General features: G+C 36.5%; 1 protein-coding gene across 4 annotated transcripts in view; it reads left to right on the top strand.

Moving 5' to 3' along the window:
* HMCN1 (hemicentin 1) overlaps positions 1–12,538 on the top strand; it is a 457,926-nt gene that overhangs the window by 120,003 nt on the left and 325,385 nt on the right. For all 4 annotated transcript variants that reach the window (XM_038542311.1, XM_038542313.1, XM_038542312.1 and 1 more), the window contains exons 3-4: positions 1,143–1,301; positions 2,850–2,972. In XM_038542311.1, coding sequence (XP_038398239.1) covers positions 1,143–1,301; positions 2,850–2,972 — 282 coding nt within the window. The remainder of the gene's footprint in view (positions 1–1,142; positions 1,302–2,849; positions 2,973–12,538) is intronic.

Below are 12,538 nucleotides of genomic sequence, written 5' to 3' on the forward strand. Positions count from 1 at the left end.
TTGCTTAAAACATATTGGTTGAAAGTCCATTCCCTTGGCCCTATAGTTATTGACATCTATACTAAGGAAATAATCAAACATTATATATATATATATATATTATATATGTCTATAAAATAGATTTGTATTTATATATTTACAATAAAGGAAAATTAGAAAGAGCATTAATCAATAGTAGAGAAATGGTTAACTAAATTACGGGATACAAATAGAATATTATGCTATCATTAAAACCTGTGATTTTGAAGAACGTTGGATATAATCCTAAATTTAAAATATATAAAAATATAAATACAGCATACTTACAGTTTTATCTATAAATTTTGAATGAAATAAATGTGACAAGAATTCTTTCTAGGGTGAGGACTATTTTTGTTTAGGAAAATATGGTGAACCTATTCAAGTAGGAAATAAAACACAAACATCATGTGTTAGTAGGTCAAATGAGGCAGAATAAAAAGAATGACAAAGAGTGTGTATTTTATATGAAGTGGTCATAGAAGTTTTCTCTGATAGGTAACATTTGAGCAAAAGCTTGAGGTATGGGAGAAAAAGTTTGTTGGCACGAATGATCCAGTTAAGGAAGAATGTTTGGCAACGGAGTAGAGGGAGGGAAAGCCACAGGAGCCATGTTTTTGATTAGGCACATGTGAGTAGTTAGCCTTAGCTGTGCCCAAATGATTCCTTCACTGTAAAGGCAGGGCATGTAGCTAGGTTAATAGATATTGTGGTGGGAGTTCATGGAAGTTCTCTTCTGATTGCTACTGTCTTCTCAGTACAGTAAAACCAAGGTCATCAAATAACGGATAAGAAAAGAGGGATGTATGAAATAGTCATGTAAGGGAATGGGAGAGTGAATCCACATTTAATTAGGAAAAAAGTATATAACAATTTCTATTATTTTGTGTATTTGGGTGAATTTATAATTTATCCATAAACACAGGTTTTTCTATCCACACATCACTTTATATAGTTTCCATTTCCTGGTAACCAAAGTGACTAATCCACTGGCAAACTGATGGAAAATAAATGTGAAGAAAACTTGTTTCGTTCTAGAGCTTCTAAAACAACTTGTCACAACCAAAATATTCCTTTCTTTTTTGTTGATGAAATAATTCATTTTTTTCTCTGCTCCTCAACAGGGTGGTGGTGATTGTCCAGAAATGAGTATTGGAGCTATAAAAATTGCCTTGGAAATTTCTCTTCCTGGCTCTTTCATCTATGTTTTCACTGATGCACGGTCCAAGGATTATCGGCTCACTCATGAGGTGCTCCAGCTTATCCAACAGAAACAGTCACAAGTGAGTAGAAGTCAGCCCCCAGATTTTCTATATGAATATAGCTGGAAGGAATTCAGGCATACCTTGGAGATATTGTGAGTTCAGTTCTGACCACCACAATAAAGCAGATACCACAATAAAGTCAAGTAATTTTTGGTTTCCCAGTATGCATTTAAGTTATGTTTATACTATACTATAGTCTCTTAACTGTGAAGTGTTATCATGTCTTTAAAAACCAATGTATATAAAAAAAATAAAAACCAATGTATATAACTTAATTAAAAATAGTTTATTGCTACACAATGCTAACCATCATCTGAGTTTTCAATAAGTCATACTGATCACAAATCACCACAGCATATATACTAATAATGAAAAAGTTTGAAATATTGCAAAAATTACCAAACTGTGACATAGAGACATGAAATGAGCAAATGCTGTTGGGAAAATGGTGCAGATAGATTTGCTTGATGCAGGGTTGCCACAAACCTCCAATTTGTAAAAAACAAAGTATCTGTGAAGCACAATAGAGCAAAGTGCAATAAAACAAGGTATGCCTATGTGGCATGTGAGAGGTTGCCTCTCCTCTTTGACTATTCTTTGTTTTTTTTTTTTTTTTTTTGACTATTCTTTGTGTGGCAGATGTCAACAATTACAACTATTGATCTGTAGATATGTACTCCAATATGTATGTGTTGTTTAATTTACACATATTAAATTGGTATGTAATATTTGTACATATTAATATTTTTTAATACAGAAAGGAAATGATTGGGGATTAATGAAAGTTCTTCTTACCATATTATCTTTTTAACAAAACATAGACCTAACAAAAAAGACCTGTGTCTCAAATATCACCTCCTATGTAGAATCTTGTCTGAGCCAGTGACTTATTGTGTCAGTTAGCTATAGCTGTATAACAAATAGTCCTATCTCTCAATGGCTTAGAACAGTAAGCATTTATTTCTCACATAGTTGCATGGCTCTTTAGAACTAGATGATACTTGCTAACTTGTGTGTCAGGAGAAAGTTTGGGTTTGACTTACCTAGGCTGATCTCTAGGGTAACTTGACCCTGCCTCATAGGTTTTTCACCCTTTTTTGGGACTAGTAGGCTATTTTAGGCATGTTCTTCTTATAGCCAAGGAAGAGGCACTAGAGATCAAGTGGAAATACACAAGACCTCTTGAATGTAGGCTCAGAACTGATAGAATGTCCCTTTGCCTTGGGCTGCTGGCCAAAGGAAATCACATGTCCAAACTTTAATTTGAAGATGATAGATTAAGCTCCACCTCTCAAGTAAGAGGGACTTCAAAATCTTTTGCAAAGTGCATGGATATAAGGAGAAATATAGACATATTATGTATATGTATGGTATTACATTTATATATGTATATATATTATAAATGTATGATTTTATTGTATATAATTAAATATTATTATATATATAATAATGTAGTTATTCCACTTTACTAGTAGCATGTTAACACCTAATAGGTACTCAATAAATACATATTGATTTCTGAAAACCCTTTAAACTGTCTTCTTTTTTTTTAAAAAAAAATCATAGGTGGTATTTGTGCTCACTGGAGATTGTGATGACAGGGGCCATATTGGATATAAAGTCTATGAAGAAATTGCCTCTACAAGTTCTGGTCAAGTGTTCCATCTGGACAAAAAACAAGTTAATGAGGTCAGTTTAATAAAGTGGGTCTACCTAATTACTAACTACCTTACCAAAATTAGGCCAACCTAATTGTGACAGATTTGATTTCAAAATGGTTTGTAAAGAGTTTTGTTTCTTGTTTTTTCCTAGTCCATAGGTCAATAAAGGCATGAAACCAATGTGAGGAAGTATAGATTTATATAGTATTAGTTTCTAGACTATCTTATTCTATACTGAAATGTTATTTAGATTTAAGCATAAATGTATTTAAAATTCATTTAGTAGGGATTGGACATTTTTGTAGTTCTTGTTGTTTAGGAAGGTCAATTTGTATTTCTAATGAACAACTTTTGGATAGCTGGTAACATAAAGTGTGATGGTTCACTGAAGTAGAATATGAAAAAGTTATTGAGCAAAATTCTAATGATGTTTGATCTTTAAGAGTAAAAAACTGTATATAGTTAACTAAAAACTTCCATGTTAATAAAATTGATAACTTATATACAAGAAAATCTTGATATTTTCTAAAGAAGTGTTGAAGTCATTCTGTCACAATTTTTTTCTCCTTTTTTGGTACTTTCTTGTGGCCTCATTGTGATAATAACATTTTATTTATTTACTTATTTGGCTTCCACTTAAGTTTCTAGGAACATGCCAGTACAAAGAGTAGGTCTTCTGTGGGCCTAATTCACATTTGATTGACGTGGTTATTGTATCTATAGAAGTTCTATTAATTTTATGACAGACTCCTTTGTGTCTTGAATGAAGTGGTTCAGTAAGTCCTCTTATTATTATATCATGGTGGAACTCAAAGGAAGTTGCAAATTTCTAGAATAATATCTAGTAAAAATATTTTTATTAACATGATATACAAACTTGGAAGGTCATTTTAGTGTAAAAATGTTTTTGTTGAAGAAATGGTCCTAAGGGGGTTATGCCTTGAGTTCATATTGTGTCCATCAAAGAGATTCAGAAAGGCCTTGGCAAGGCTGACAGCTACAGGGGAAACCTTTAGAGGTTATTTGCATAGACATTTGCATGAGAATTTGGGAATCTGGGAAGAAAAGCACTGGGGAAGAGTGATAACTTTCTCGGGAACTGGATCTCTTGTCCCATCGCATAGGGCTGTGTTTGACCCGAATGAAGGAAAAGCTTTCCTCCAAAAGTTGTTTTTAATTTAGAACGGTGTAAGATTCTGGGGTACAGTCAATATTGTCAGCCCAAAGTAGGGTATAAGTGAGGAAGAGCATCATTTTCTCTTGCATCAGTGAGAACAAGCACCTGCTTAGGGTGTTGTGAGGTTCTGGATTAAAAGTGACAGAGGTGTTCAGTGCAGAGAGATGGGGAAAAAGATGCCATGCCCTGTGGACATGGATGGTTTCTGGCAGAAGGCACCAGAAAAGAGAAGAGGTAGGAAGAGACAGGGCTTGCACCTGGGGCATTTGAAAGAACAGTTGTTCAAACCTCTATGCAGTCAGGCACAACTTAGAACTTCCCAAAACAAACTGGATGAGCTTTTAAGGAGAATCATAGGAATTAGGAGTTGGGCCCTAGAGCTAGAAAATAATATGGTGGGTCTCATAAATGTAATCCCATTTATATCCACATACCCAGGGAAAATTGACTTACACAATATTGAAAATACTGTAGTCAAAAAAAAAATACTGTTGTCTTAAATGGAGAAAATAAGCCCTACAAAGGTACACACCTTAGTTTTTTTTTTTTTTTTAAGATTTCTTTTATTTATTTGAGAGAGAGAGAAAGAGAAAGAGAGAGAAAGCCTGAGTAGGGTAAGGGAAGAGGAAGAGAGACAAACAGACTCCCCATTTAGTGAGGAGCCCTATGTAAGTCTCCATCCCAGGCCCCTGAGATCATGACCCCAGTCCAAAGTCAAATACTTAACTGACTGAGCCACCCAGGCACCCCACACTTTAGTTTTTAAATAAATGACGTGATGCATAATTTTTATAGTCCTAATACTTTTTAAAAAGATTTTATTTATTTTAGAGAGAGAAAGAGACAGCACTGGGGGTATGGGGAATAGCAGAGAGAGTCTCAAGCAGAATCCGCACTGAACACAGAGCCCCATACTAGGCTGTTTCGTGGCTGTGAGATCATGACTGGAGCTGAAACCAAGAACTGGACACTTAATAGACTGTGCCACCCAGGCATTCCCATAGTCCTAATAATTTTTTAACAAGTATGACAATTACCAAATAATTTACAAGAACAGTTTACAAAAATTCGAATAGAAATTTAACCTACTGATATTTTAACCTTGAAATTTAGCTTAGGCAGAATAGGACTAGAGAGAAGCATTCCTAAAATTGTCCAGTTTTATTAATTGGAGTTCAATACCAATATGAATGAGCTTTAATTTAGTTATCAATCATGGCAATTCCAACTCCTTCACCAGTCAGTTCAAGAAAGGTCATCTCATGTACTTTGGACCACTGAGACTCAAGAGGAGTTTAGCTAGGGGCATCTTGGAAGAGTTCTCTTCTAGATATTATCCTATACTGATGTGAATCCCAGACCTGATGCAGGCATCTTCATACAGTTCTGAGGATTAAACAAAAATAAGGGGGATTTGGATTAAATCCACACTCAAATCACATCCTACTGCTAAACCTCCAGATGTAAGGAAATGATGTTTTTGCTTATGCCAATTAGAGTTGAGCATTTAGTTACCTAAAGATAAATGCATTCTAACTGATAAGAATTCCTTTGTGACATGGTCTCTGTTAGCTCCAGTTTCCTAATTTGTAACATGGAGATAATAGAACTATCCATTTTGGAAAGTCGTTAGAAGATTAAATGAGATAATGCAGGTTTCAGATGAGGTCCAGTACAGGATAAGTGCCTAATAAATGTTAACTAGTATTTTTATAATCCTCGTAATGTTGTTATTTTGCTTTCAAAATGGAGAAAATGTGCCACTATGTTTGTTAGAAACCAGATGGCTAGCTGTTGCTAGGAAATAAATTTACCCAAATGGGAAAAGGCTGGAGAAATGGTTTTCTTGTTTCCTGTGTGAGAAAATATATTGTTAGGGGGGTACTGGAAACTGTATAAGCCAATGTTTCCCCTAAAAAAAGCTACGACAGTGGAAGATTTTGTTAACAAAAACTAGAGAGACAATGTTAAAATTGGATTTGCAAAATTTTTAGCATATAATTTGGCCATTTTTTTTCTCACTGCTCAAAATTTTCTTTTTATATAAACATAAACTCTAGGAAAAACAGATGGTATAGTGATAGTTACACATTTAACAGATGTGAGAAGTGCAGGGAAGCCATACGTGTTCTGAGTCCTTTCATTTTACTCAAGAGTGATTTTACATCTATTTCTAAAGGAAATTGTGTAGTATTGCATACACTGTGTCCTCTTAACCTAGTTCATCAGTTTCCTAGTAGGGTATATTTTGTATCAACTCTCTTGAGATAACTTGAAGTTTCCCCTTTCTTCCTGTTTTTTTAAAAAATAATAATTAAGTATGATATCTTTCATCTTTATTTAACATAAAAAAGTGAAGAAATTATTTGGCCAGGCATCGGTGGTCTGTAAATCATCGTATGGTATTACATTTTGGAAACACAAGTTAAGACAATCTCAAGAATGTACTTAAATAATTCATCTTTGAAGTTGGAAAAGGAACTAAAAACTTTACTCCTCCATTTCTTTGTAAACTGAGTTACTGTCAATGGATCTAGTTAATACTTCTTAGGTATAAGAAAAGTCCAACTTTGAAATCTTAAAGTTACCCACAGATGTTATATTCTTACATCAAAGAAGCTAGCACAAAAGATCCATTGTTAGTTGGATAATATACTTGTTCTGAGTTTCTTCATTCTTTCTCCTTACCTCTCCCAACTCCTGTCTACAAACATTCCCTTCCAATTGCCCTTCCCCCTCTGAAAGAACCTTCCACCTGGACATATTAGCTGTAGGGATTGGTGTTATTTCTCACTTGTAAGTAATGCTGCATAGTGGGCTGTGTTATTATATCAGAAATAAGTTTTATTAAGTAAAGGAATAATTGTCAAATAATTTCTAATTTTAAAGGAGGTAAATGATGATACTTAGAAGTCTCTCAATAAATCTTTTTTTTTTAAGATTTATTTATTTATTGATGAGAGACACACAGAGAGAGAGGCAGAAACATAGGCAGAAGGAGAAGCAGGCTCCCTGCAGGGAGCCCAATGCAGGACTCAATCCTGGATCCTGGGATCACATCCTGAGTCTGAGGCAGACGCTCAACTGCTAACTTATTTCACTTAGCATTATATCCCCAAGGTCCATCTATGTTGTTGCAAATGACAAGATCTCATTCTTTTTTTCTTAATGACTGAGTAATATATATATATATATATATATATATATATATATATATATATATAGCATATGACATCTTCTTTATTCATTCATCTGTTGATGAACACCTGGGTTATTTTCATATCTTGACTATTGTAAATAATGCTGCAATAAACATAGGGATACATATATTTTGTTTGAGTTAGTGTTTTTATTTTCTTTGGGTCCAGTAGTGGAATTACTGTATCATATGATATTTCTATTTTTAATTTTTTGAGGAACCTCCATACTGTTTTCACAGTGGCTGCATCAGTTTGCATTCCTACCAGCAGTTCACATGGGTTCCTTTTCTCCACATCCTTGCCAGCACTTGTTATCTCTTGTCATTCTGACTGGTAGGAAGTGATAACTCAGTGTGGTTTTGATTTGCATTTCCCTGATGATTAATTATGTTGAGACTTATTCATGTACCTATTGGTCATCTTTGGAAAATGTTCTATTCTGGTCCTCTGCCCATTGTTTAATCAGATTACTTACTGTTTTAGTGTTAAGTCATATAAATTCTTTATATATTTTGGATATTAGCCTCTTAAGAGGTTGTAGTTTTATCAGTAAAATTAGAGATTTCAGCCTCCTTAATTTGTTCAATGAATGTTTGTGGTATTTGATGCTAGCCATCACTCTAATCGATGGGGACAGCAGAGGCCAACAAGGTGCTGTCCCTGTCTTTAAGGAGTCTAGAGGTAGGAGAGGGGATGTAATGACAAGGTGATGACAAGGTACAAGGTGATGATAGCTGATGAAGACAACCCAAGCAACTCAAGCAGCCAGACACTTCACTCAAGGAGGACCATGGAGACCAGAGCATACCCTCCGTTCCTTGGGATCCTAACTGCCATTGCGGTGAAAGTAGACAGGGGATATCTCTGAGTTTGAACCAGTTCTACCACTCATTAGATTCATGACCATGGGTGGGTTATTTACCTCCTCTGTTCTTCAGTTTCTTCCTTGATAAGACAATAGCACAAACCACAGAAGATTAAGCAAATTTGGAAGTTTCAGTAGTACTACCAGGACATAATGAAACTTTGAAAAAGATACTACCATTTGTTTTTTTATGTGTATTTTTTCAAGTAAAAAAACTGAAAACCCCATTTTCCCCTGTCCTCTCTTTCTCTTAATAATAGACTTGGGCATCTGATCTAAATTTACTATCCTCGGGGCTCCTGGATGGTGTCTTGGTCAGGCCTTGACTCGTGGTTTTAGTTCAGGTTATGATCTTAGGATCTTGAGATCAAGCCCTGTGTTCTGCCCTGGGTGGGGAGCCTGCTTAGGATTCTCTTTCTCCCTCTCCCTCTGCCCCTATTCTCTAAAATAAATATATAAATCTTAAAAAAAAAATAAATTTACTATATTTTATCAGGGACTGAAAAGCCACTGAAATACTTTCTTCTTTCTTTGAATGAGTGGCAGAGAGTTGAAAGTCTAGGACATTAGGAATCTCAGGTCCAAACCCAAACTGTCCCAACAGCTGCTTAAAGTCTACATGCTCTGGGAGCTTATTATCATTTTCTTACAAAATCAAGAGGAGAGGGGAGGTCATCCCAGAATTTTTACTCTAGGAATAATAAAAGAATGATGCAGTCTCATGCAGAGGCAGGGTGTCAGCAGTCATCTGGGCAGAAAATGGGTAGCTCACTCAACAGGGGCAAAATAGAATGAACTATTAATGAATAATAGTTTAGCAAGATGTGGGAAGGGCTAAGGGCAGCCAGCAGAGGATGCTGAATCCCCAAGATCCAGCAACAATGGAAGAGAGAGCTTGGACCAGTACCCAGGAGACCAAGCTCAGGGCTCATGAGAGCTGATGGCATGTGATGGGCAAATTGCAGCTCTGGAGGAACAGAGCCAGAGGAACAAATATCCACCCCCACTTTCCGCATCCCTTTCAATTCCCGATGGCTTTTCATTTCCTGATGCCTTTTCACTTTCCTCAATCTAACTGGAAGCTTGGAGACCAAGGAGCCCTATTGAAGTAGTTCATAAAGGTCAGTGTCCCAGGGCACAGAGCCTAATACACAAGGGTAGAGAATGGATCTAGAGGGGCAAAATGAAAATATTCATCACAAGCGGTATTGTGTGGTAGTTAAGGCTCTAAGCCTCGGACCATGGCTTATATCCGAGCCATATGTCTTTAGACAAGTTGCCTGTCTTTTCTGTCTCAGTTTCCTCATCTATAAAATGGGGAGAGTGATAGTATGTACCTCAGATGGCTGTTGCGTTTAGCACTTATCGGTATATATTAACTGCTAATATTTTTATTTAGTGATACACATTAGTCAAAATATTCCAGCAGCCTCTTTTAGAATTTTCCCTAGGGGATCCCTGGGTGGCTCGGCAGGTTGGCGCCTGCCTTTGGCCCAGGGCACAATCCTGGAGGCCCAGGATCAAGTCCTGTGTCCGGCTCCTGGCGTGAGGCCTGCTTCTCCCTCTGCCTGTGTCTCTGCCTCTCTCTCTCTCTCCCTCTCTGTGTCTATCATGAATAAATAAATAAATAAATATAAAAAAAAAAAGAATTTTCCCTAAAACAAAGAGGGTCCATCTGTGCCAAGATGGCCAAAGGCAGCATTCTATAATGGGAGATTCTGGGGCTTTAGAATAGGGAGACCAGGGTTTGAATGACTTCCCATCTTTAGCTTTATTTTTATTTTTTTTATATATTTTTTATTGGAGTTCAATTTGCCAATATATAGTGTAACACCCAGTGCTCATCCCGTCAAGTGCCCCCCTCAGTGCCCGCCACCCAGTCACCTCATCCCCCCCACCTCCCCTTCTGCTACCCCTTGTTCGTTTCCCAGAGTTAGGAGTCTCTCATGTTCTGTCACCCTCTCTGATATTTCTCACTTGTTTTCTCCCTTTTCCCCATTAATCCCTTTGACTAATTTTTATATTCCCTGAAAGAATGATACCGTATAATGTTTGTCCTTCTCCGATTGACTTACTTCACTCAGCATAATACCCTCCAATTCCATCCACATTGAAGCAAATGGTGGGTGTTCATCATTTCTAATGGCTGAGTAATATTCCATTGTATATAGAGACCACATCTTCTTTTTTTTTAATTTTTTTTTTTTTTTTAATTTATGATAGTCACAGAGAGAGAGAGAGAGGCAGAGACACAGGCAGAGGGAGAAGCAGGCTCCATGCACTGGGAGCCTGATGTGGGATTCGATCCCGGGTCTCCAGGATCGTGCCCTGGGCCAAAGGCAGGCGCCAAACCGCTGCGCCACCCAGGGATCCCAAGAGACCACATCTTCTTTATCCATCTTTTGTCCATCTTTAGCTTTATGTAGTTTTATATAACTTCTCTGAGACTGTTTCTTCATGTGAAAACAGGCATATTAATTACTTTCTAGGACTGTTATGAGGTTTAAATAAAATAAGAAATACCTATAGTGAGCTGAATGGAGACCCAGGAGAATGGAAATCACCTAGCCTGCAGGTTCTTAGGAAAGGAATGGTTCCTTTGGCAAAGAGATCCTGGGAATACTCTTACCCTACAGAGTGCTCAGAAGGAAAGAGGTATTTTGGTGAGCCCCACTTTACAAATAAGTGTCTGAAGGAGAGTGGACTCAGAACTACTGTAGACTTTTGTAAGATTCTTGAACTTTTACAATTTCCTTGTATTTGTCATTTTTCATATTATCACATCACAATAAAATGTTAAAAGGGTTAAACTGCTTATTTTATGAATATAATAATGTCAATAATAATCTTAATAATATAAGTAACCCTTACAGAATGTTTCTTATTGCCAGATGCTATGCTCAGTTCATTTCTCTAAGCCTCATAGGCCTATGGCCAATACATAATTTTTTTTTGTTTTAATTAAACAGATGGAAACATAAAGTACACATGGCTTCATTTAACCATATTAGTGACTGATAAAGCACTACTGCTACTACTATAATAAACATTCTATGCGAAGTTCCAAGAGAGTCAATTTCATTCCCCTGCCAGTCCTCCTGGAGTCAGATTGTGTAATTGCAGCTACAGAGAGGAGACAAAAGTAGGGAGTGTCCCTGGGTGCCCCTGCAGGGAAAGAGAGGGAGGTGATTTGGATCTCAGAAGTGTCCTAGACTGAGCAATAGTCAAGTCCTGGAGGTTCTTTTGGAGGAAAACACGATCCTCTCTTCTGTGTATGATAGTAATCGAGATTCTAAGATGAAGAAAACACCTTTATTTTTTCCACTAAGGAATTTCCAGTGAGAAGGAGGAGTCAAACTCACTAGATATTTCAGTAGAAGTAGGTAAAGCCCAGGACAGTTTATTTAAATTTTATTGAGGCATAATTGGCATATAATACACTGAACATGAGTAAAGCATCCCCATTTAATAAGTTATGACATCTGTAATCCTCACCACAGTCAAAGTAAAGAACATATCTGTCACTCTCAAAAGTTTTCTTATGTCTCTTGTCACTCCTTTCTGCCCCTTTCTGTATGACCCACCCCTAGGCAACCACTGGCCTTTCTATCATTACAGATTAGTTTGCATTTTTTAAAATGTTATATAAATGAATTCATACAGTATGTACCCCTTTTTGGTCTGGCTTACTCCACTCAGAATAATTATTTTAAGTTTATCTATATTTTATTTTATTTTTTTATTTTTAAAGATTTTATTAATCTCTGAGTGATTGCATGTAAGCATGAGTTTAGGGGAGGAACAGAGGGAGAAGGACAAGAGAATCCCCACTGAGTCGGATGCCCCACATGGCTCCATCCCAGAACCCAGGATCATGACCTGAACCCACCCAGATGCCCAACCGACTGAGCCACCCAGGTGCCCCAAGATTCAACTATATTTTAGTGTTTAACAGTAGTTCATTCTTGTTATTCCTGGGTAATATTCTATTTTATGGATATACCAAAGTTTGTCCATTCACCTGGTAGTGGACATTTGTATTGTTTCTAGCATTTGGCTATTACAAATAAAGCTGCTATAATTGTTCATGTACAGGTCTTTGCATGGACATATGCTTTCATTTCTTTTGTATAAATACCAAAGGGGAATGACTGGATCAGATGATAGTATGTGAAGTAATAGTCTTACACACCCATTCCATAAAAAATCTTAACATCTTGGCAACAAAGTGCCTCATAGATGAGAGATTACTGGATATATTTCTTTTGCTAGTTTTATACTCATTTTCACTCTTTAATAATGATATTAGAAAGACTGTAAACCTTACTGGGGTGTGAATTCAGTAAAGCCCT

Source organism: Canis lupus, chromosome 7 (assembly GCF_011100685.1).
Source record: "Canis lupus familiaris isolate Mischka breed German Shepherd chromosome 7, alternate assembly UU_Cfam_GSD_1.0, whole genome shotgun sequence".
NCBI lineage: Eukaryota > Metazoa > Chordata > Mammalia > Carnivora > Canidae > Canis > Canis lupus.